The sequence below is a fragment of the Vidua macroura genome, unplaced genomic scaffold (assembly GCF_024509145.1).
Source record: "Vidua macroura isolate BioBank_ID:100142 unplaced genomic scaffold, ASM2450914v1 whyUn_scaffold_161, whole genome shotgun sequence".
NCBI classification, from domain to species: Eukaryota; Metazoa; Chordata; class Aves; order Passeriformes; family Viduidae; genus Vidua; species Vidua macroura.
Genome location: NW_026530558.1, coordinates 61,560 through 87,122, shown reverse-complemented (window position 1 = coordinate 87,122; position 25,563 = coordinate 61,560). Strand labels below are relative to the sequence as shown.

The 25,563-nt window shown below is 46.8% G+C and overlaps 1 protein-coding gene across 1 annotated transcript in view; it reads right to left on the bottom strand.

The window, feature by feature from the left end:
* ARHGAP35 (Rho GTPase activating protein 35) overlaps window positions 1–24,768 on the bottom strand; it is a 29,419-nt gene extending 4,651 nt beyond the window's left edge. The window contains 6 exon segments of the mRNA XM_053969295.1: window positions 1,380–1,488; window positions 5,781–5,912; window positions 12,086–12,163; window positions 17,459–17,603; window positions 21,030–24,050; window positions 24,052–24,768. Of these exon segments, the coding sequence (XP_053825270.1) occupies window positions 1,380–1,488; window positions 5,781–5,912; window positions 12,086–12,163; window positions 17,459–17,603; window positions 21,030–24,050; window positions 24,052–24,693 (4,127 nt within the window). The 5' untranslated portion in view covers window positions 24,694–24,768.
* Between the last annotated feature and the right edge of the window lie 795 nt (window positions 24,769–25,563).

Genomic DNA, 25,563 nt, shown 5'->3' with positions numbered 1-25,563 from the left:
AAAATGCTCAAAAAAATCCCAAAAAATCCCCAAAATCGCCAAAAAAACCCCAAAACCCCCCCAAAAAAACACTGAAAAATCCCAAAAAAATCCCAAAAAAACCCAAGAATTCCCAAAAATTCAAAAATCTCCCAAAAATCCTCAAAAAAAAAAAAATCCTCAAAAAAATCCCAAAAAATCCTCAAAAAATTAAAAAAAAATCACCAAAACGCCCCCCAACCCCAAAAAAAACCTGAAACATCGCCTTGAAACCCCAAAAAATCACCCAAAATTTCCCCAAAAACTTCCCAAAAAATTCCCAAAATGTCCCAAAAATTCCCAAAAATCCCAAAAATTCCCAAAAAATCCCCAAAAAATCGCCAAAAAAATCGCCAAAAATCACCAAAAAAATCGCCAAAAACCGCCAAAAACCCCCAAAAACCCCAAAAAAATTCACCCAAAATCTCCCAAAATAATTCCCAAAATGTCCCAAAAATTCCCAAAAATCCCAAAAATTCCCAAAAAAATCCTCAAAAAATCGCCAAAAAATCGCCAAAAATCCCCAAAAAATCGCCAAAAATCGCCAAAAGTTCCCAAAAAATCCCCAAAAAAACCTCAAAAAACCCCAAAAAACCCCAAAAAAATCACCCAAATAATTCCCAAATGTCCCAAAAATTCCCAAAAATCCTGGAAAATTTCCCAAAAAGTCCTCAAAAAATCCCCAAAAAAAATCGCCAAAAATCACCAAAAAAATCGCCAAAAACCGCCAAAAACCCCCCAAAAAACCCCTGAAAAAATCACCCAAAATTTCCCAAATAATTCCCAAAATGTCCCAAAAATTCCCAAAAATCCCGAAAATTCCCAAAAAATCTTCAAAAAAATCCCAAAAAAATCCCCAAAAACCGCCAAAAAAACCCCAAAAAACCCTGAAAAATCACCCAAAATCTCCCCAAAACGTCCCAAAAAATTCCCAAAATGTCCCAAAAATTCCCAAAATTCCCAAAAAATCCTCAAAAAATCCCAAAAAAAATCCCCAAAAATCGCCAAAAAAATCGCCAAAAATCGCCAAAAATCGCCAAAAAACCCCCAAAAAACCCCTGAAAAAATCACCCAAAATTTCCCCAAACACTTCCCAAAAAAATTCCCAAAATGTCCCAAAAATCCTAAAATTCCCAAAAAATTCCCAAAAATCCCAAAAATTCCCAAAAAATCGCCATAAAATCCCAAAAAAACCCAATAAATCCCCCAAAAAATCCCCAAAAAAAACCCCCAAAAACCCCCAAAAACCCCTGAAAAATCACACCAAAATTTCCCCAATTTTCCCCAAAATTTCCCCAGAGATTTTCCGCCATTCCCGAAATTCCCGCCATTCCCCGGATTTCCCGGAATTCCCGGGGGACCTGTTGAGGTGGGCGATGACGTATTTGAAGACCTCGTAGTTCTCGCGCGGCGAATTTGCGCAGGACCTCGCGCAGCGCCAGCAGCTTCTGCACTCCCGCTCCGGGATCTCTGCACGGGGAAAAACGGGGAAAAAAATGGGGATTTGGGGAAAAAATGGGGGAAAAATGGGGATTTGGGGAAAATGGGGATTTGGGGAAAAATGGGGAAAAATGGGGAAAAAATGGGGAAAAAATGGGGGAAAAAATGGGGATTTGGGGAAAATGGGGATTTGGGGGAAAAAAATGGGGGATTTGGGGAAAAAAATGGGGATTTGGGGAAAATGGGGATTTGGGGGAAAAATTGGGGATTTGGGGAAAAATTGGGGATTTGGGGAAAAATGGGGAAAAAATGGGGGAAAAATGGGGGGAAAATGGGGGAAAATTGGGGGAAAAATGGGGAAAATGGGGAAAAATGGGGGAAAATGGGGAAAAAAGGGGATTTTGGGGGGAAAATGGGGATTTGGGAAAAAATGGGGATTTGGGGAGAAAATGGGGATTTGGGGAAAAAATGGGGGAAAAATGGGGATTTGGGGAAAAATGGGGAAAAAAATGGGGAAAAAAATGGGGATTAAAAATGGGGGGAAAATGGGGAAAATGGGGATTTGGGGAAAAATGGGGGAAAATGGGGATTTGGGGGAAAAATGGGGATTTGGGGGAAAAATGGGGAAAAATGGGGATTTGGGGAAAAAAATGGGGGAAAATGGGGGAAGAAAAATGGGGAAAATGGGGATTTGGGGAAAATGGGGGAAAAATGGGGAAAAAATGGGGAAAAAAAGGGGATTTCGGGGAGGGAAAAATGGGGATTTTGGGAAAATGGGGAAAATAGGGAAAAAATGGGGGGAAATGGGGATTTGGGGAAAAAAATGGGGAAAATGGGGGAAAATGGGGGGAAATGGGGAAAAAAGGGGGAAAAATGGGGATTTTGGGAAAAATAGGGGGAAAATGGGGGAAAATGGGGGGAAATGGGGGGGAAAATGGGGAAAATGGGGGGAAAAAAGGGGATTTTGGGGAAAAAATGGGGAAAAAATTAGGGAAAAAATGGGGATTTTGGGCAGGAAAAATGGGGGGGGAAAATGGAGAGAAAATGGGGAAAAATGGGGAAAAAAATGGGAAAAAATGGGCGGAAATGGGGAAAAAATGGGGATTTTGGGGGAAAATGGGGAAAAATGGGGAAAAAAATGGGAAAAAAATGGGGGGAAAATGGGGGGAAATGGGGGAAAATGGGGGAAATGGGGAAAAAATGGGGGGGAAATGGGGATTTGGGGAAAAATGGGGAAAGTGGGGAAAAATGGGGGAAAATTGGGAAAATGGGGGAAAAATGGGGATTTGGGGAAAAAATGGGGGGAAAATGGGGAAAATGGGGATTTTGGGCAGGAAAATGGGGGGGAAAATGGAGAGAAAATGGGGAAAAATGGGGAAATGGGGATTTGGGGAGGGAAAATGGAGAGAAAATGGGGAAAAATGGGGATATTGGGGAAAATGGGGGGAAAATGGGGAAAATGGGGAAAAAAAATGGGGGAAAATGGGGAAAAAAATGGGGATTTTGGGAAAAAAATGGGAATTTTGGGAAATGATCCCGGAATTCCTGAGGAATCCAGGAGGGATTTTGGGGTTTCGCCACCCTTAAAACAAAACTGGGAATGGCGGGAACGACCCGACCAATTAACCCCTAATTAACCCCTAATTAACCCCTAATTAATTAATGAGGAATAAAGCAGGATTTGGGGTCAGGAATTTTGGGAATTTTGGGAAATGATCCTGGAATTCCTGAGGAATCCAGGAGGGATTTTGGGGTTTCAATGCCCTCAAAACAAACTGGGAATGGCGGGAACGCCCCGACCAATTAACCCCTAATTAACCCCTAACTAACCCCTAATTAACCCCTAATTAACCACTAATTAATGAACCAGGAATAAAGCAGAATTCCAGTGGGATTTGGGTCTGGAATTTTGGGAAATGATCCCGGAATTCCTGAGGAATCCAGGAATTCCTGAGGAATCCAAGAGGGGTTTTGGGGTTTTCGCCACCCTTAAAACAAACTGGGAATGGCGGGAACGACCCGACCAATTAACCCCTAATTAACCCCTAATTAACCCCTAATTAATTAATGAGGAATAAAGCAGGATTTGGGTCAGGAATTTTGGGAATTTTGGGAAATGATCCCGGAATTCCTGAGGAATCCAGGAGGGATTTTGGTGTTTCAATGCCCTCAAAACAAACTGGGAATGGCGGGAACGCCCCGACCAATTAACCCCTAATTAACCCCTAACTAACCCCTAATTAACCACTAATTAATGAACCAGGAATAAAGCAGAATTCCAGTGGGATTTGGGTCAGGGAATTTTGGGAAATGATCCTGGAATTCCTGAGGAATCCAGGAGGGATTTTGGTGTTTCAATGCCCTCAAAACAAACTGGGAATGGCGGGAACGACCCGACCAATTAACCCCTAATTAACCCCTAATTAACCCCTAATTAATTAATGAGGAATAAAGCAGGATTTGGGTCAGGAATTTTGGGAATTTTGGGAAATGATCCCGGAATTCCTGAGGAATCCAGGAGGGATTTTGGTGTTTCAATACCCTCAAAACAAACTGGGAATGGCGGGAACGCCCCGACCAATTAACCCCTAACTAACCCCTAATTAACCCCTAATTAACCACTAATTAATGAACCAGGAATAAAGCAGAATTCCAGTGGGATTTGGGTCAGGAATTTTGGGAAATGATCCCGGAATTCCTGAGGAATCCAGGAGGGATTTTGGTGTTTCAATGCCCTCAAAACAAACTGGGAATGGCGGGAACGACCCGACCAATTAACCCCTAATTAACCCCTAATTAATTAATGAGGAATAAAGCAGGATTTGGGTCAGGAATTTGGGAATTTTGGGAAATGATCCTGGAATTCCTGAGGAATCCAGGAGGGATTTTGGGGTTTCAATGCCCTCAAAACAAACTGGGAATGGCGGGAACGCCCCGACCAATTAACCCCTAATTAACCCCTAACTAACCCCTAATTAACCCCTAATTAACCACTAATTAATGAACCAGGAATAAAGCAGAATTCCAGTGGGATTTGGGTCAGGAATTTTGGGAAATGATCCCGGAATTCCTGAGGAATCCAGGAGGGATTTTGGTGTTTCAATGCCCTCAAAACAAACTGGGAATGGCGGGAACGACTCGACCAATTAACCCCTAATTAACCCCTAATTAATTAATGAGGAATAAAGCAGGATTTGGGTCAGGAATTTTGGGAATTTTGGGAAATGATCTTGGAATTCCTGAGGAATCCAGGAGGGATTTTGGTGTTTCAATGCCCTCAAAACAAACTGGGAATGGCGGGAACGACCCGACCAATTAACCCCTAATTAACCCCTAACTAACCCCTAATTAACCACTAATTAATGAACCAGGAATAAAGCAGAATTCCAGTGGGATTTGGGTCAGGAATTTTGGGAAATGATCCCGGAATTCCTGAGGAATCCAGGAGGGATTTTGGTGTTTCAATGCCCTCAAAACAAACTGGGAATGGCGGGAACGACCCGACCAATTAACCCCTAATTAACCCCTAATTAATTAATGAGGAATAAAGCAGGATTTGGGTCAGGAATTTTGGGAATTTTGGGAAATGATCCTGGAATTCCTGAGGAATCCAGGAGGGATTTTGGGGTTTCAATGCCCTCAAAACAAACTGGGAATGGCGGGAACGCCCCCGACCAATTAACCCCTAATTAACCCCTAACTAACCCCTAATTAACCCCTAATTAACCACTAATTAATGAACCAGGAATAAAGCAGAATTCCAGTGGGATTTGGGTCAGGAATTTTGGGAAATGATCCCGGAATTCCTGAGGAATCCAGGAGGGATTTTGGTGTTTCAATGCCCTCAAAACAAACTGGGAATGGCGGGAACGACCCGACCAATTAACCCCTAATTAACCCCTAATTAATTAATGAGGAATAAAGCAGGATTTGGGTCAGGAATTTTGGGAATTTTGGGAAATGATCTTGGAATTCCTGAGGAATCCAGGAGGGATTTTGGTGTTTCAATGCCCTCAAAACAAACTGGGAATGGCGGGAACGACCCGACCAATTAACCCCTAATTAACCCCTAACTAACCCCTAATTAACCACTAATTAATGAACCAGGAATAAAGCAGAATTCCAGTGGGATTTGGGTCAGGAATTTTGGAAATGATCCCGGAATTCCTGAGGAATCCAGGAGGGATTTTGGTGTTTCAATACCCTCAAAACAAACTGGGAATGGCGGGAACGACCCGACCAATTAACCCCTAATTAACCCCTAATTAACGAAGCGGGATGTGGGTGTGGAATGTTGGGAATGTTGGGAATTGTGGGCTCACTGTGCGCCTCCACCAGCTCCAGCTGCACGGCGTAGGGCACCAGCGGCTCCGGCAGCTCCGAGAAGAAACTTTTCATGGCTCCGGCCACGGCGTTGACGGTGAAATCCTTCTCAGCCAGGTCCAGGCCGTGGTCTGGGGAAAAATCCAGGGAAATTTTATTGGGATTTGGGGGCGGGGAAAGTGGGAATCTCATCCCGAAATTCCTTGGGATAAGGGGAAATTCCCAGAAAAAATTGGAGCGAAAAAATGGGACTTATAGCCCCAAAATCCTCAATTTTAGCCCCAAAATCCGCAATTCCAGCCCCTGAAATCCTTCTCAGCCAGGTCCAGGCCGTGGTCTGGGGAAAAATCCAGGGAAATTTTATTGGGATTTGGGGGCAGGGAAAGTGGGAATCTCATCCTGAAATTCCCAGAAAAAATTGGAGTGAAAAAATGGGAATTTCAGGGCTAAAATCCTCAATTTTAGCCCCAAAACACTGAATTTCGGCCCCAAAATCTGGAATTTCAGCCCTAAAATCCCTGGAATTTTTTGGGATTAGGGGTCAGGAAAAATGGGAATCTGATCCCGAAATTCCCCAGAAAAAATTGGAGCGAAAAAATGGGAATTTTAGCCCTAAAATGCTGAATTTTAGCCCCAAAATGCCGAATTTCGGCCCCAAAATCCGGATTTTTTGACCCAAAATCCCTGGAATTTTTTGGGATTTGGGGTCAGGAAAAATGGGAATCTGATCCTGAAATTCCCAGAAAAAAATGGAGCGAAAAAATGGGAATTTTAGCCCAAAAATGTTGAATTTTAGCCCTAAAATCCTCAATTTCAGCCCCCAAAATCTGGAATTTTAGCCCTAAAATCCCGATAATTTTTTGGATTTGGGGTGAGGAAAAATGGGAATCTCATCCCGACATTCCCAGAAAAAAATGGAGTGAAAAAATGGGAATTTTAACCCTAAAATGTTGAATTTTAGCCCTAAAATCCTCAATTTCAGCCCCCAAAATCTGGAATTTTTGCCCCAAAATCCCTGGAATTTTTTGGGATTAGGGGTCAGGAAAAATGGGAATCTCATCCCGAAATTCCCAGAAAAAATTGGAGTGAAAAAATGGTAATTTTAACCCAAAAATGTTGAATTTTAGCCCTAAAATCCTCATTTTTAGCCCCAAAATCTGGAATTTTAGCCCCAAAATCCCGATAATTTTTTGGGATTAGGGGTCAGGGAAAGTGGGAATCTCATCCCGACATTCCTTGGGATAAGGGGAAATTCCCAGAAAAAATTGGAGCGAAAAAATGGGAATTTTAACCCAAAAATGTTGAATTTTAACCCTAAAATCTGGAATTTTAGCCCTAAAACCCCGGGATTTTTTGGGATTTGGGGTCAGGAAAAATGGGAATCTGATCCCGAAATTCCCAGAAAAAACTGGAGTGAAAAAATGGGAATTTTAACCCCAAAATACTCAATTTTGGCCTCAAAATCTGGATTTTTTGTCCCAAAAATCTCGAATTTTAGCCACAAAATCCCTGGAATTTTTTGGGATTTGGGGTCAGGAAAAATGGGAATCTGATCCCGAAATTCCCAGAAAAAAAATGGAGTGAAAAAAATGGGAATTTTAACCCAAAATTTGGAATTTCTACCCCAAAATTTGAATTATCAGCCCCAAAATCTGGATTTTTTGCCCCCAAAATCCCTGGAATTTTTTGGGATTTGGGGTCAGGAAAAATGGGAATCTGATCCCGAAATTCCCAGAAAAAATTGGAGCGAAAAAATGGGAATTTTAGCCCAAAAATGTTGAATTTTAGCCCTAAAATCCTCAATTTCAGCCCCAAAATCTGGAATTTTAGCCCTAAAATCCCGATAATTTTTTGGGATTTGGGGTCAGGAAAAATGGGAATCTCATCCCAAAATTCCCAGAAAAAATTGGAGTGAAAAAATGGGAATTTTAGCCCCAAAATCCAGAATTTTTCCCCCAAAATTTGAATTATCAGCCCTAAAATCTGGATTTTTTGCCCCAAAATCCCTGGAAGTTTTTGGGGATTTGGGGTCAGGAAAAATGGGAATCTGATCCCGAAATTCCCAGAAAAAATTGGAGTGAAAAAAATGGGAATTTTAGCCCAAAAATGTTGAATTTTAGCCCTAAAACCCTCAATTTTAACCCCCAAAATCTGGATTTTTTGACCCAAAATCCCTGGAATTTTTTGGGATTTGGGGTCAGGAAAAATGGGAATTTTTGCCCCAAAATCCTCAATTTTAGCCCCAAAATCCAGGGAATTTTTTGGGATTTGGGGCCAGGAAAAATGGGAGATTTTGAGGGATTTTTGGGGATTTTTTGGGCTTTTTTGGGGATTTTTTTGCTTTTTTTTGTATTTTTGGGGATTTTCTGGGGATTTTGGGGATTGGGGATTTTTTTGGGGGATTTTTGGTCATTTTTTGGGGATTTTTGGCGATTTTTTGGGGATATTTGGGGATTTTTTGGCTTTTTGGGGGATTTTTTGGGCTTTTTTTGGGATTTTTGGGGGATTTTTGGGGGATATTTGGGGAATTTTTGTGTATTTTTTATCTATTTTTGGGGATTTTGGGTTTTTTTGGGGGATTTTTTTGCTTTTTTGGGGATTTTTGGGGATTTTTGGGGATTTTGTGGTATTTTTGGGGATATTTGGGGGATTTTTGGGTATTTTTATGTGATTTTGGGGTTTTTTTGGGAGATTTTTTGGGTATTTTTAATTTTTGGGGGATTTTTTGGCTTTTTTGGGATTTTTTTGGGGCTTTTTTTGGTATTTTGGGGATTTTTTTGGGGATATTTGGGAATTTTTTTGGCTTTTTGGGGGGATTTTTGGGGATTTTTTTGGGCTTTTTTTTGGTATTTTTGGGGGATTTTTGGGGATATTTGGGGAATTTTTGTGTATTTTTATGTATTTTTGGGGATTTTGGGTTTTTTGGGGGGATTTTTTGGCTTTTTTTTTGTATTTTTGGGATTTTCTGGGGATTTTGGGGGATTTGGGGATTTTTTTTGGGGGATTTTTTGGTCATTTTTTGGGGATTTTTGGCGATTTTTTGGGGATATATGGGGATTTTTTGGCTTTTTGGGGGATTTTTTGGGCTTTTTTTTGGGATTTTTGGGGGATTTTTGGGGGATATTTGGGGAATTTTTGTGTATTTTTATCTATTTTTGGGGGATTTTGGGGTTTTTTGGGGATTTTTTTTGCTTTTTTGGGGATTTTTGGGGATTTTCTGGGGATTTTTTGGGGGGATTTTTTGGGGGGATTTTTGGGGCATTTTTTTGGGGTTTTTTTTGGTATTTTTGGGGGATTTTTTGGGGATTTTGGGGTATTTTTGGATATTTTTGTGGGTTTTTGGGGTTTTTTGGGGGGATTTTTCTGCATTTTTTTGTATTTTTCGGTATTTTTGGGGTTTTTTTTTGTATTTTTGGGGGATTTTTTTGGCATTTATGGGTGGATTTCGGGGTATTTTTGGTGTATTTTTGGATATTTTTGTCGCTTTTTGTGGTTTTTTGGGTGGATTTTTGGGTATTTTTGGGTATTTTTGTGTATTTTTGGGTATTTTTATGATTTTTTGGGGATTTTAGGGTGGATTTTTGGGATTTTAGGGTGGATTTTTGGGGTGGATTTTTGGGGATTTTTGGGGATTTTTGTGTATTTTTTGGCATTTTTGGGGTATTTTTGGGTGTTTTTGGGGGGATTTTTGGGTATTTTTGTGTATTTTGGAGATTTCTGGGTGGATTTTGGGATATTTTTGGCCATTTTTGGGATTTTTTGCTCCTCCCCCTGATCAAACTGGCTGGGATTTTTTGCTCCTCCCCCTGATCAAACTGGCGCTGCAGGGATTTTGGGGTGGATTTTTGGGTTCATTTTTGGGTTTTTTGGGGGGATTTTTATGAATTTTTGGGATTTTAGGGTGGATTTTTGGGATTTTAGGGTGGATTTTGGGATATTTTTGGCCATTTTTGGGTAATTTTTTCTCCTCACCCTGATCAAACTGGCGCTGCAGGGATTTTGGGGTGGATTTTTGGGTTGATTTTGGGTTTTTTTTGGGTAATTTTTTCTCCTCACCCTGATCAAACTGGCGCTGCAGGGATTTTGGGGTGCATTTTTGGGATATTTTTGGATTTTTTTTGGGTATTTTTTTGGTATTTTCGGATATTTTTGTGTATTATTGGGTATTTTTGGGATTTTGGGGTGGATTTTTGGGTTCATTTTTGGGTTCATTTTTGGGTATTTTTGTGTATTTTTTTTTCATTTTTTGGGTGTTTTTTGGGGTATTTTTGGGGTATTTTTGGGTGGATTTTGGGATATTTTTGGATTTTTTTGGGTAATTTTTTCTCCTCACCCTGATCAAACTGGCGCTGCAGGGATTTCGGGGTGGATTTTTTGGGATATTTTTGGGGTTTTTTGGGTATTTTTGGATATTTTTGTGTATTATTGGGTATTTTTGGGATTTTGGGGTGGATTTTTGGGTTCATTTTTGGGGATTTTTTGGGTATTTTTGTGTATTTTTTTTGGCATTTTTGGGTGTTTTTTGGGATATTTTTGGGATATTTTTGGCCATTTTTGGGTAATTTTTGCTCCTCACCCTGATCAAACTGGCCACTGCAGGGATTTTGGGGTGGATTTTTGGGTTGATTTTGGTTTTTTTTTTTGGATTTTTTCTCCTCACCCCTGGTGGAACTGGCGCTGCAGCGATTTCGGGGTGGATTTTTGGGATATTTTTGGGGTTTTTTTGGGTATTTTTGGATATTTTTGTGTATTATTGGGTATTTTTTGGGATTTTGGGGTGGATTTTTGGGTTCATTTTTGGGGATTTTTGGGGATTTTTTTTCATTTTTTGGTTGTTTTTTGGGTATTTTTGGGGTTTTTTTGGGTGGATTTTTGGGTTGATTTTGGGCTTTTTTGGGTAATTTTTTCTCCTCACCCTGATCAAACTGGCGCTGCAGGGATTTTGGGGTGGATTTTTGGGTTCATTTTTGGGGATTTTTGGGGATTTTTTTGCATTTTTTGGGTGTTTTTGGGGTATTTTTGGGGTATTTTTGGGTGGATTTTTGGGATTTCTTGGGTATTTTTGTGTATTTTGGAGATTTCTGGGTGGATTTTTGGGTGGATTTTTGGGATATTTTTGGGCATTTTTGGGTAATTTTTTCTCCTCACCCTGATCAAACAGGCACTGCAGGGATTTTGGGGTTGATTTTTGGGATATTTTTGGGGTTTTTTTGGGTATTTTTGGATATTTTTGTGTATTATTGGGTATTTTTGGGATTTTGGGGTGGATTTTTGGGTTCATTTTTGGGGATTTTTGGGTATTTTTGTGTATTTTTTTTGGCATTTTTTGGGTGTTTTTGGGATATTTTTGGGATATTTTTGGGGTTTTTTTGGGTAATTTTTTGCTCCTCACCCTGATCAAACTGGCGCTGCAGGGATTTTGGGGTGGATTTTTGGGTTGATTTTGGGCATTTTTGGGTAATTTTTTCTCCTCACCCTGATCAAACTGGCGCTGCAGGGATTTTGGGGTGGATTTTGGGATATTTTTGGGGTTTTTTTTGGGGATTTTTGGGCATTTTTGGTTATTTTTTGGCATTTTTGGTGGATTTTTGGGATATTTTTGGGCATTTTTGGGTAATTTTTTCTCCTCACCCTGATCAAACTGGCGCTGCAGGGATTTTGGGGTGGATTTTTGGGTCCATTTTTGGGGATTTTTGGGTATTTTTGTGTATTTTTTTGGCATTTTTGGGGTATTTTTGGGTGTTTTTTGGGGGGATTTTTTGGTTTTTTGGGGGGATTTTTGTGTATTTTTGTGGGTGTTTGTGGATTTTTGGGATTTTTGGGTTCATTTTTGGGTATTTTTGGGGTATTTTTTGGCATTTTTGGGATTTCTTGGGTATTTTTGTGTATTTTTGGTATTTTTCGGTGGATTTTTGGGTGGATTTTGGGATATTTTTGGGTTTTTTTTGGGATTTTTTGCTCCTCACCCTGATCAAACTGGCGCTGCAGGGATTTTGGGGGGGGGATTTTTGGGTTCATTTTTGGGGATTTTTGGGGATTTTTGGATATTTTTGTGTATTATTGGGTATTTATGGGATTTTGGGGTGGATTTTTGGGTTCATTTTTGGGTATTTTTGTGTATTTTTTTTCATTTTTTGGGTGTTTTTGGGGTATTTTTGGGGTATTTTTGGGTGGAATTTTGGGATATTTTTGGGTTTTTTTGGGATTTTTTTCTCCTCACCCTGATCGAACTGGCGCTGCAGGGATTTTGGGGGTGGATTTTTGGGTTGATTTTGGTTTTTTTTGGGTAATTTTTTCTCCTCACCCTGGTCGAACTGGCGCTGCAGGCTCTCCATCTCCGACTTGTTGCCGCTGACGCGATAAATCCCCTCCGTGCTCAGCCCTAAAACAGGAAAAAAAGGGAAAAAAACCCCAAAATTTTGCTTTTTTTCCTACCGATTTCTGCCTTTTCTTGGGGTTCCTCGCAAGCCCAGCGGGGATTTTTTGGGAAAAAGGGAAAAAATCTGATTTTTGGGGGTAAAAAAGGGGAAAATTCTGATTTTTGGGGGGATTTTTGGGGGTAAAAAAGGGAAAAAAATCAGATTTTTGGGGGTAAAAAAGGGGGAAAATTTGGATTTTTGGTGAAAACTTCTGATTGTGGGGGGTAAAAAAGGGGGGAAAATTATGATTTTTTGGGGGAAAATTCTGATTTTTGGGGGTTTTTTTTTGGGGAAAAATTCAGATTTTTGGGGGATTTTTGGGGAAAAAAAGGGGAAATAATCTGATTTTTGGGGGATTTTTTGCAGAAAAATTCTGATTTTGGGGAGGATTTTTGGGGATATTGGGAAGAATTAAGATTTTTGGGGAAAAATTCAGATTTTTGGGGATATTAGGGAAGAAACTCTGATTTTGGGGGATTTTTTTCCCAAAAAATTCCCAAAAAAAATCCAAAAACTCCCAGAAAATTCCCAAAATTCCCAAATTTCCAGAAAATTTGGGAATTCCTGACCGGTGGCCTTGATGTACCCAACGTAAAACCCCCAGAACCCCTAAAAAAAATCCCCAAAAATGCCCAAAAATCCCCCCAAAAAGCCCTAAAAAACCCGGAAAAGCCCCCAGAATTCCAAAAAAAATTCCCAAAATTCCCAAATTTCCAGAAAATTTGGGATTTCCTGACCGGTGGCCTCAATGAACCCAAAGGAAAACCCCCGGAACCCCGAAAAAAAAACCCAAAAAATGCCCAAAAAACCCCAAAAAGCCCTAAAAAAACCCGGAAAAGCCCCCAAATTCCAAAAAAAATCCCAAAAATTCCCCGAAAATTCCCCAAATTCCCGAATTCCCGGAATTCCGACTGGTGGCCTCGATGTACTGGATGCAGCGCTCGATGAACCCAAAAAAAACCCAAAAAAAACCCCAAAAAACCCCAGGAAAAATCCCAAAAAAACCCCAAAATTCCCAAAAAATCCCCAAAAATTCCCAGAAAATTCCCAAAATTCCCAAATTCCCGGAATTCCTGACTGGTGGCCTTGATGAACCCAAAGTAAAAGCCCTGGAACCCCAAAAAAAACCCAAAAAACGCCTGAAAATCCCCCAAAAAAAAGCCTAAAAATCCCGGAAAAGCCCCCAAATTCCAAAAAAAATTCCCAAAATTCCCAAATTCCCGGAATTCCTGACCAGAAGCCTTATCAGACCCAAAGTAAAAGCCCCAGAACCCCTTAAAAAATGCAAAAAATCCCAAAAAAAATCCCTAAAAAACCCCAAAATTCCCGAAAAAAATCCCAGAAAATTCCCAAAAATTCCCAAAATATTCCCAAAATTCCTGAATTTCCAGAAAATTTGGGAATTCCTGACCGGTGGCCTCGATGTACCCAAAGTAAAACCCCCCGGAACCCCTAAAAAAAACCCAAAAAATGCCCAAAAAAAACCCCAAAAAGTCCTAAAAAACCCGGAAAAGCCCCCAAATTCCAAAAAAAAATCCCAAAAATTCCCCGAAAATTCCCCAAATTCCCGAATTCCCGGAATTCCGACCGGTGGCCTCGATGTACTGGATGCAGCGCTCGATGAACCCAAAAAAAACCCCAAAAAACCCAAAAAAAACCCCAAAAAAAACCAGGAAAAAAACCAAAAAAATTCCCAAAAAATTCCCAAAAATTCCCAAAATTCCCGAATTCCCGGAATTCCGACCGGTGGCCTTGATGTACCCAAAGTAAAACCCCCAGAACCCCTAAAAAAAACCCAAAAAAAACCCCCAAAAAAACCCAAAAAAACCCGGAAAAGCCTCCAAAATCCCCCAAAAATTCCCAAAAATTCCCCGAAAATTCCCCAAATTCCCGAATTCCCGGAATTCCGACCGGTGGCCTCGATGTACCCAAAGTAAAACCCCCGGAACCCCGAAAAAAAACCCAAAAAAACCCCAAAAAAACCCCAAAAAAACCCGGAAAAGCCCCCAAAATCCCCCAAAAATTCCCAAAAATTCCCAAAAATTCCCCAAATTCCCGAATTCCCGGAATTCCGACCGGTGGCCTCGATGTACTGGATGCAGCGCTCGATGAACCCAAAAAAAACCCCAAAAAAAAACCCAAAAAAAAGCCTAAAAAACCCAGGAAAAACCCCAAAAAAATGCCAAAAAAATCCCCAAAAATTCCCAAAAATTCCCAAAATTCCCGAATTCCCGGAATTCCGACCGGTGGCCTCGATGTACCCAAAGTAAAACCCCCAGAACCCCTAAATTCCAAAAAACCCCAAAAAAACCCCCAAAAAAACCCAGGAAAAACCCCAAAAAAATGCCAAAAAATTCCCAAAAATTCCCCGAAAATTCCCCAAATTCCCGAATTCCCGGAATTCCGACCGGTGGCCTCGATGTACTGGATGCAGCGCTCGATGAACCCAAAAAAAAAACCCCAAAAAACCCAAAAAAACCCCAAAAAAAACCAGGAAAAAACCAAAAAAATTCCCAAAAAATTCCCAAAAATTCCCAAAATTCCCGAATTCCCGGAATTCCGACCGGTGGCCTCGATGTACCCAAAGTAAAACCCCCAGAACCCCTAAATTCCAAAAAAAACCCCAAAAAAAACAGGAAAAAACCCCAAAAAAAATGCCAAAAAATTCCCAAAAATTCCCCAAAATTCCCCAAATTCCCGAATTCCCCGGAATTCCGACCGGTGGCCTCGATGTACCCAAAGTAAAACCCCCAGAACCCCTAAATTCCAAAAAAAATCCGAAAAAAAACCCAAAAAAAACCCCAAAAAAGCCAGGAAAAACCCCAAAAAAATGCCAAAAAATTCCCAAAAATTCCCCGAAAATTCCCCAAATTCCCGAATTCCCAGAATTCCGACCGGTGGCCTCGATGTACTGGATGCAGCGCTCGATGAACCCAAAAAAAACCCAAAAACCCCCCAAAAAACCCCAGGAAAAATCCCAAAAAAACCCCAAAATTCCCAAAAAATCCTAAAAAATTCCCAAAATTCCCAAATTCCTGGAATTCCTGACTGGTGGCCTCGATGTACCCAAAGTAAAACCCCCAGAACCCCAAAAAAACCCCCAAAAAACGCCCAAAAATCCCCCCAAAAAAAGCCTAAAAATCCCGGAAAAGCCCCCAAATTCCAAAAAAAAAATCCCAAAAATTCCCAAAAATTTCCCCAAATTCCCGGAATTCCTGACCAGTGGCCTCGATGTACCCAAAGTAAAACCCAAAGAAACCCCTAAAAAAATGCAAAAAATCCCAAAAAAAAAACCCCAAAAAGCCCTAAAAAAACCCGGAAAAGCCCCCAAATTCCAAAAAAAATTCCCAAAATTCCCAAATTTCCAGAAAATTTGGGATTTCCTGACCGGTGGCCTCGATGTACCCAAAGTAAAACCCCCGGAACCCCTAAAAAAACCCAAAAAAACGCCTGAAAATCCCCCCAAAAAAAGCCTAAAAATCCTGGAAAAGCCCCCAAATTCCAAAAAAAATCCCAAAAATTCCCAAAAATTTCCCCAAATTCCCGAATTCCCGGAATTCCGACCGGTGGCCTCGATGTACTGGATGCAGCGCTCGATGAACCCAAAAAAAACCCCAAAAAAACCCCAAAAAAACGCCTAAAAAACCCAGGAAAAACCCAAAAAAATTGCCAAAAAAATCCCCAAAAATTCCCCAAATTCCCGAATTCCCGGAATTCCGACCGGTGGCCTCGATGTACCCAAAGTAAAACCCCCAGAACCCCTAAATTCCAAAAAAAATCCGAAAAAAAACCCAAAAAAAACCCCAAAAAAAACCAGGAAAAAACCAAAAAAATTCCCAAAAATCCCCAAAAATTCCCAAAAATTCCCAAAATTCCCGAATTCCTGGAATTCCGACCGGTGGCCTCGATGTACCCAAAGTAAAACCCCCAGAACCCCTAAATTCCAAAAAAAATCTGAAAAAAAACCCCAAAAAAAACAGGAAAAACCCCAAAAAAATGCCAAAAAAATCCCCAAAAATTCCCAAAAATTCCCCAAATTCCCGAATTCCCCGGAATTCCTGACCGGTGGCCTCGATGTACCCAAAGTAAAACCCCCAGAACCCCTAAAAAAACCCAAAAAAAACCCCCAAAAAAACCCAAAAAAAACCCGGAAAAGCCCCCAAAATCCCCCAAAAATTCCCCAAAAATTCCCCGAAAATTCCCCAAACTCCCGAATTCCCGGAATTCCGACCGGTGGCCTCGATGTACTGGATGCAGCGCTCGATGAACCCAAAAAAAACCCAAAAAAAACCCCAAAAAACCCCAGGAAAAATCCCAAAAAAACCCCAAAAACCCCCAAAAAACCCCAGGAAAAATCCCAAAAAAACCCCAAAATTCCCAAAAAATCCTAAAAAATTCCCAAAATTCCCAAATTCCTGGAATTGTAGACCAGAGGCCTTATCAGACCCAAAGTTAAAGCCCCGGAACCCCTAAAAAAATGCAAAAAATCCCCAAAAAAACAAAAAAAAAAACCCAAAAAAAACCCGGAAAAGCCCCCAAAATCCCCCAAAAATTCCCAAAAATTCCCCAAATTCCCGAATTCCCGGAATTCCGACCGGTGGCCTCGATGTACTGGATGCAGCTCTCGATGAACCCAAAAAAAACCCAAAAAAACCCCAAAAAACCCCAGGAAAAATCCCAAAAAAACCCCAAAATTCCCAAAAAATCCCCAAAAATTCCCAGAAAATTCCCAAAATTCCCAAATTCCCGGAATTCCTGACTGGTGGCCTTGATGAACCCAAAGTAAAAGCCCTGGAACCCCAAAAAAACCCCAAAAAACGCCTGAAAATCCCCCAAAAAAAAGCCTAAAAATCCCGGAAAAGCCCCCAAATTCCAAAAAAAATTCCCAAAATTCCCAAATTCCCGGAATTCCTGACCAGAAGCCTTATCAGACCCAAAGTAAAAGCCCCAGAACCTCTAAAAAATGCAAAAAAATCCCAAAAAAAAAACCTAAAAAACCCCAAAATTCCCGAAAAAAATCCCCGAAAATTCCCAAAAATTCCCAAAATATTCCCAAAATTCCTGAATTTCCAGAAAATTTGGGAATTCCTGACCGGTGGCCTCGATGTACCCAAAGTAAAACCCCCGGAACCCCGAAAAAAACCCCAAAAAACGCCCGAAAATCCCCCAAAAAAAGCCTAAAAAACCCGGAAAAAACCCCAAAATCCCCCAAAAATTCCCAAAAATTCCCCAAATTCCCGAATTCCCGGAATTCCAACCGGTGGCCTCGATGTACTGGATGCAGCGCTCGATGAAGACGGGGATCGGCCGCTCGGGGGTGACCACGCTGGCCAGGGGCACCCCGAAATAGCTGCTCTCCCACGGAGCCTTGGAGAGCGACGGGCGCGCCTTGGCCTTGGGCTTCTGCGGGAAAAACAGGGAAAAATCCATGGGAAATCTGGGAAAAATCCATGGGAAAAATCCCAGGAATTCCTGGGAAAATCCATGGGAAAAATCCCGGGAAAAATCAGGGAAAAATCAGGGGAAAATCAGGGGAAATCTGGGAAAAATCAGGGGAAATCTGGGAAAAATCCTGGAAAAATCCATGGGAAAACAGGGAAAAATCCATGGGAAAAATCCCGGGAATTCCTGGGAAAATCCATGGGAAAAATCCCGGGAAAAATCCCGGGAAAAATCAGGGGAAAATCAGGGGAAATCTGGGAAAAATCCTGGAAAAGTCCATGGGAAAACAGGGAAAAATCCTGGGAAAAATCCCGGGAATTCCAGGGAAAAATCCATGGGAAAAATCAGGGGGAAATCCATGGGAAAAATCCCGGGAAAAATCCCCAAAATTCCAGGGAAAATCCAGGGGAAAATCAGGGGAAATCAGGGAAAAACCAGGGGAAAATCAGGGGAAAATCCAGGGGAAAATCCAGGGGAAAATCAGGGATAAATCCTGGAAAAAATCCATGGGAAATCTGGGAAAAATCCTGGAAAAATCCCGGGAAAAATCCTGGGAAAATCCTGGAAAAATCGGGGGGAAAATCCATGGGAAAATCAAGGGAAAATCCACGGAAAAATCCATGGGAAAAATCCCGGGAATTCCTGGGAAAATCCATGGGAAAAATCCCGGGAAAAATCCCCAAAATTCCAGGGAAAATCCAGGGGAAAATCAGGGGAAATCAGGGAAAAACCAGGGGAAAATCAGGGGAAAATCCAGGGGAAAATCAGGGATAAATCCTGGAAAAAATCCATGGGAAATCTGGGAGAAATCCTGAAAAAGTTCCTGGAAAAATCCTGGGAAAATCCTGGAAAAATCCTGGGAAAATCCTGGAAAAATCGGGGGGGAAATCCACGGGAAAATCAGGGGAAAATCCACAGAAAAATCCTGGGAAAATCGGGGGAAATCAGGGAAAAATCCAGGGGAAAATCAGGGAAAAATCCATGGAAAAAATCCTGGAATAATCCATGGGAAAATCCCTGGAAAAATCCCTGGAAAAATCCCAGGAATTCCAGGGAAAATTCCAGGAAATCCTGGGGCACCCCACAGGAGCTGCTCTCCCACGGAGCCTTGGAGAGCGACGGGCGCGCCCTGGCCTTGGGCTTCTGCGGGAAAAACAGGGAAAAATCCATGGGAAATCTGGGAAAAATCCATGGGAAATCTGGGAAAAAACCATGGGAAATCTGGGAAAAATCCATGGGAAAAATCCCGGGAAAATTCCCAAAATTCCAGGGAAAAATCCCCAAAGTTCCAGAGAAAATCCAGGGGAAAATCGCAGAATTTCGAGGGAAACAGAGAGGAAACAATGAGGAAAGAGAGGGAAAAATCCATGGGAAAAATCCCAGGAATTCCTGGGAAAAATCCGGGAAAAATCCCAGGAAAAATCCCCAAAAATCCAGGGAAAAATCCCCAAAATTCCAGGGAAAAGTCCTGGAAAAATCAGGGAAAAATCAGGGGAAAATCAGGGGAAAATCCAGGGAAAATCCAGGGGAAAATCAGGGATAAATCTTGGAAAAATCCATGGGAAATCTGGGAAAAATCCTGGGAAAAATCCATGGGAAAAATCCCGGGAAAAATCCCCAAAATTCCAGGGAAAATCCAGGGAAAAATCAGGGGAAATCAGGGAAAACTCCATGGGAAAATCCTGGGGAAATTCTGCGAAAAATTCGGGAAAAATCAGGGAAAAATCCATGGGAAAATCAGGGGAAAATCCTGGGAAAATCCCTGGGAAAATCCTGGAAAAATCCATGGAAAAATCCTGGGAAAAGAGCGGGAAAAATCCTGGAAAAAACCCGGGAATTCCAGGGAAAAATCCTGGAAAAATCCTGGGAAAAGGGAGGGGAAAATCCTGGGAATTTCAGGGAAAAGGGAAGGAAAAATTCTGGAAAAATCCTGGGAAAAGGGAGGGGAAAATCCTGGGAAAAGGGAGGGGAAAATCCTGGGAAAAGGGAGGGGAAAATCCTGGAAAAATCCTGGGAAAAGAGTGGGAAAAATCCTGGGAAAATCCCCAGAATTCCAGGGAAAAATCCTGGAAAAATCCTGGGAATTTCAGGGAAAATCCAGGGAAAAATCCATGGAAAATTCCTGGGAAAAGAGCGGGAAAAATCCTGGGAAATTCCCGGAATTCCAGGGGAAACGACGGCTCCAAGGCCGACCTTGGTGCTCCTCCTGAGGATGTTCCTCCTGTGGGGATGACCACTGACCACTGACCACTGCGATGACCACTGACCACTGGGATGACCACTGACCACTGCGATGACCACTGACCACTGCGATGACCACTGACCACTGCGATGACCAATGACCACTGACCACTGCGATGACCACTGACCACTGCGATGACCAATGACCACTGACCACTGGGATGACCACTGACCACTGGCATGACCACTGACCACTGCGATGACCACTGACCACTGACCACTGCGATGACCACTGACCACTGGGATGACCACTGACCACTGGGATGACCACTGCGATGACCACTGACCACTGGGATGACCACTGGGATGACCACTGACCACTGAGATGACCACTGACCACTGGGATGACCACTGGGATGACCACTGACCACTGAGATGACCACTGACCACTGCGATGACCACTGGGATGACCACTGACCACTGAGATGACCACTGACCACTGGGACATCCCAGCCCTTCTTGAGCTTGTCCACCACCCCAACGCCACCTCAGACCCCACCTTGGTGCTCCTCCTGAGGCTCCTGAGGATGTTCCTCCTCCTGAGATCCTCCACTGACCACTGCGATGACCACTGAGATGACCACTGGGATGACCACTGGGACGTTCCACCATTCCCAGCCCTCCTTGAGCTTGACCAGCACCCCAAAACAACCCCTCCAACCTTCATCCCACCTTCATCATCCTCCTGAGGACGTTCTTCCTCCTGAGATCCTCCACTGACCACTGCGATGACCACTGGGATGACCACTGACCACTGGGATGACCACTGGGACATCCCAGCCCTCCTCGAGCTTGTCCACCACCCCAATGCCCCCTCAGACCCCACCTTGGTGCTCCTCCTGAGGCTCCTGAGGATGTTCCTCCTGTAGGGATCCTCCACTGACCACTGCGATGACCACTGACCACTGCGATGACCACTGGGACATTCCACCATTCCCATCCCTTCTTGAGCTTGACCAGCACCCCAAACCCCCCTCAGACCCCACCTTGGTGCTCCTCCTGAGGCTCCTGAGGATGTTCCTCCTCCTGAGATCCTCCACTGACCACTGCGATGACCACTGACCACTGCGATGACCACTGGGACGTCCCACCATTCCCAGCCCTCCTTGAGCTTGTCCACCACCCCAAACCCCCCTCAGACCCCACCTTGGTGGTCCTCCTGAGGCTCCTGAGGATGTTCCTCCTGCGCGGATCCTCTCCGTCGGCCGCCTCGTAGGCGATGACCGCGTTGTCGCCCTTGTAGCCGCCCTGACCGCCCGGCTCCTCGTCCTTCTTCCTCCCCGGCCCCAACTCATCGTCGCTGCCCACGCTCAGGCCGGGCCGGTAGCCGGCGAAACGTCCGAGCCGCGCGCACCGCGCCCGGTACAGCCGCGGTTTGGCGACGGCCGGCGGCCTCCGGCCCCGCTCCAAGGAGCCGCTGTCCATCTCGCTGTCCGAGCCGTTGCCGCTGCCGTTGGACGCGGCCTTGTTGATGTTGCGCACGGTGATGATCTTGCCTTGGGTGCTGTCGTGAGGAACCGAGTAGATGTTCTCCTCCTCGCTGCGCGGCTTCACCACCGCGTCCATGGGCTCGGCGTAATCCGAAGGGTCGAAGCAATCCGGCGGCAACCACGCCGAGGAGGAGGCCGAGCGCCGCCGGACGTCGCGGTGGCTCTGCTCCGCCGCCTCGAAGTGCGACGGCGGCTTCGGCTTGAGCGGCGGCGGCGCCGCCATCTTGCTGTTGGCCGCCGCCGAGACGAAGCCGAGGCCGTCGCTGCCCTCCAGCTCCGCGGAGAGCTTGGAGAGCTCCTTGGGCAAGGCCGGCTCGTCGCGGAAGGGGCTGTAGCCGGGCAGCGGCTCGGGGTCCTCCTCGGAGTCGGCCAAGTTGGAGTTGCAGAGCGGCGAGCCGGCGCGCGGCGAGTTGAAGACGTCCTCGCCGGCGCCGCAGGCCTCGGCGGCGTTGTCGTACATGTGCGCGGCCTCCACGATGTTCTTCTTGTCCAAGGCGTCCTTGAAGAAGGGTTGGAAGACGTCCAGCTTGGCCTGGCCTTGGCCGCAGGGCAAGGCGGCGAAGCGGGCCTCGATCTCCTGGGCGATCTCCTCGCCCTCGGCCAGCTGCTCGCGGCTCACGTCGTCGTCCGGCGCGTCGGCCGAGCCGTCGGCCAAGGCCACCAGCTGCACGGGCACGATGTCCTGCACGTCGGCCAGGAAGGCGCGCAGCGTGGCCAGCGAGGCCTTGCGCTTGGCCGCGTAGAAGACGATGTAGCCGTGCACCAGGCGGCTCTTGCGCAAGCCGAAGGACGCGTGGTAGGAGAGCAGCGACAGCTCCACGCGCCGCCGCTGCGAGCCCACCGCCGCCTCCAGCAGCACCGCGGCGCCGCCGCCCGGCGCCGGCCGGCACGGCTGCGCCTGCAGGATGGGCAGCAGCACCTCGTCGGCGCTCACCGGGTCGCCGCACATCAGGCACGCGGCCACGCGCAGCTCGGCGCCGTCGGCCGCGTCCCGCGGGCCCGGCGCCGCGCCCGCCGCCGGGTTGAGGCCGCGTTTGGCGTCCAGCAGCCCCTTGAGGACCTGGCCGATCTGCTTCTCGTTGATGTTGCGGCCGTAGCCGATGCCGGCCGACGCCGGGTCCAGGAAGACGCACTGCAGCTTGCCGGCGATCTGCTGGCCCTGCTGGATGAGGCTCTGCAGCGTCTCGCCGCCGGCGTCGCCGCCGCCGCGCTTGTTGACCAAGACCAGCGTCAGGGGCAGCTGCGCCGCGTGGCCGTCGCGGCGGCCGGCGGCCGACTCGCGGCTCTTCTCCACGCTCTCCACCACGTAGGAGAGCGACTCCTTGGAGTTGTAGAGGCACAGGCAGCCGTGCGGCTGGAAGGTGGGCGTGTGGAAGGCGTTGACCGGCAGCCGGACGTTGCCCTCGATGGGCCTCAGGGCCAACTCGTACATCTTGCCCTCGATGACGTACTTGTCGTCGCTGGTGCAGAGCGCGCGGATCTCGTTGGCCAGCTCGCGCGCCAGCCCGTCCTTGCCCAGGATGACCAGGTTGATGCGGTCGGCGTCCGCCGCGGGCTCGCGGCGGTGCCGCTCGGCCGGCCGGGCGAAGCGCGAGCCCAGCAGCTGCTCCACGCGGGCGTCCACGCAGGCGGCGCAGCTGGGGCACGTCTCCTTGGTGGGGTGGTAGACGAAGTGGACGTGCTTGAGGACGAGGGCGTCGCGCTCGGCCTGGAGCTTCTGCAGCGCCTTGAACCTCTGCTCCTCGCCCAGCACCTCCTGGATGACGCCCATCTTCTCCTTGCTGGGCTTGGCGTCCAACTCCAGCTCGTAGAAGAGCTCCGAGTACTCCAGCAGCAGCTCCTGGAAGTCCTCCTTGGCCCGGTCGATCAGCTGCTTCTGGTGCTTGCCGTAGATGTCCACGTAGACCGACTCGTCCAGCCACAGGTAGAACTCCTCGTTCATGATGAAGCTCCGCGCCTCCTCCCAAGGCTTGCCGGGCGTGACGAAGGGCGAGCTCTCCAGGTTCTCGCGGAACGCCCTCCTCACCTCGGCGCGCTTGCGCTCGTCGCGCAGCTTCTCCAGGTGGGCCTCGTAGAGCTGCTCGCCCGCCGGCGTCTCCAGCAGGTCGAAGGGGATGCGCTCGCTGTCGGCGTCGTCCACGTGGCTCGTGGCGTCCCACGGCGTCTCCTCCAGCACCACGAACCACTTGAGGAAGTCGGGCTTGGCCTCCAGCAGCTTCTCGGCCTTGGCGCGGCTCAAGCGGTCGATCTCGTCCAGGTCCGGCACGAGGGCGTCCAGCGCCTGCGGCAGCAGGGCCAGGTAGGCCCTGCGGCGGCGCTCGATGTGCTCCCGCTTGAGGCGCTGCACGTGCTGCAGGAAGAGCTTCTTGGCCTTCTGGGTGCCCTCCAGGTAGACGTACTCCTGGTACTCGGGCGCCGTCCGCATCTTGCGGCTGACGTCGGGCCACGCCTCGTGGTGGCTCTTGACGACGCGGCCGACGAGCCACTCGTACTTGTCCTTGGCGGCGGCGATCTGCTGGCTCTGCTGCTTGAGCGCCTCGAAGTAGGGGATGATCTTGGCCTTGCCGCGGCTCTTGTCCACCAGCTGCACCAGCGTGCCGAAGGCCAGCTCCACGTTGACGTTGGAGCGCGCCGAGGTCTCCACCACCTGCAGGTTCTTCTTGCCCAAGGCGAAGGCGGTGCGCGTCGCGGATGTAGCGCTCCACGCCCTCGTCGCACTTGGTGAGCACCACCACCACCGGCTTCTTGGTCTTGGCCAGCTGGTTGTAGAGGTTGGACACGAACTTGAGCTGCTCGTCGAAGTTGCGGTTCATGCCGCGGCTGACGTCCACGCACAGCAGGAAGCCGTCCACCGGCAGCTTGCCGTCGGGCATCTGCTTCTGCTCGAAGTCCTGCTCCAAGCCCAGCTGGTCGGTGCAGAAGTACATGAGCTTCTCGGCCGACGCCAACTTGGTGGCCGCCGCCCTCTTGATGTAGGGCTGCAAGGCCGTGCTGCGGTGCGGCTGGAAGGTCTGGTCGTCGATGAACTCCGTCTGCTCCACCACGTGGATTCGGCACTCCACGCACTCCTCCAGCGGCCGCGCCACCTCGCCCCAGTAGAGGAAGTGGTCATTGTTGACCACCCTGCCCCCAAAGTCACTGGTGCTGAGCACGGACGTGTGCTCCAAGTGGAAGTCGTCGGCGCCGGGCCGCACGAAGCGGTTGCACAGGCAGGATTTGCCGACGCCGCACTGGCCCTTCTCCTTCTCGGTGCCGGACAGTCCCACCACGCTGACGTTGTAGGTGGGCGTGCGGCCATCTTGCTTGCGGGCCATCATCATTGTCCGCGCATGGCGGGCCGGGGCCGGGCGCGGCGCTGGCGGGGGACGGGCGGGGGACGGCTCAGGGCAGGCGCGGCGCCGGGGCGGGGCCGCTCGGCGTTGCCATGCCGCGCGCGCCGGCACGGCTTCAGGCCGCGGTGGGCGCCGCCGTGGGGTGGCCGACGAGTCGCCCTGGGGGGGGAGAGAGAGAGAGAAGGCGGGTGAGGGGCGGGCGGAGGAGTCGGCGCGCGGCGCGGCGGGCGCGGCTCTTCCGCCCGAGCGAAGGTCGCCGTGACGGGCGCGGCTGCTCCGCCCGACCCAAGACCCTCCGTGGTGGACACAACTCTTCCGCCCAACCCAAGATCTTCCATGGTGGACACAACTTCTCCACCCAACCAAAGATCTTCCATGGTGAACACAACTCTTCCACCCAATCAAAGACCTTCCATGGTGGACACAACTTCTGTACCCAACCCAAGACCCTCCATGGTGGACACAACTTCATCCACCCAACTAAAGACCTTCCATGGTGGTCACAACTTCTCCATCCAACCAAAGACCCTCCATGGTGGACACAACTCTTCCACCCAACCCAAGACCTTCCATGGTGGACACAACTTCTCCACCCAACCAAAGATCTTCCATGGTGGACACAACTCTTCCACCCAATCAAAGACCTTCCATGGTGGACACAACTTCTGTACCCAACTCAAGACCCTCCATGGTGGACACAACTCTTCCACCCAACCGAGGGTCACCATGGTGGACACAACTTCATCCACCCAACTAAAGACCTTCCATGGTGGACACAACTTGTCCACCATGATGGACAACTTCTCCGTCCAACCCAAGACCTTCCATGGTGAACACAACTCTTCCACCCAGCCAAAG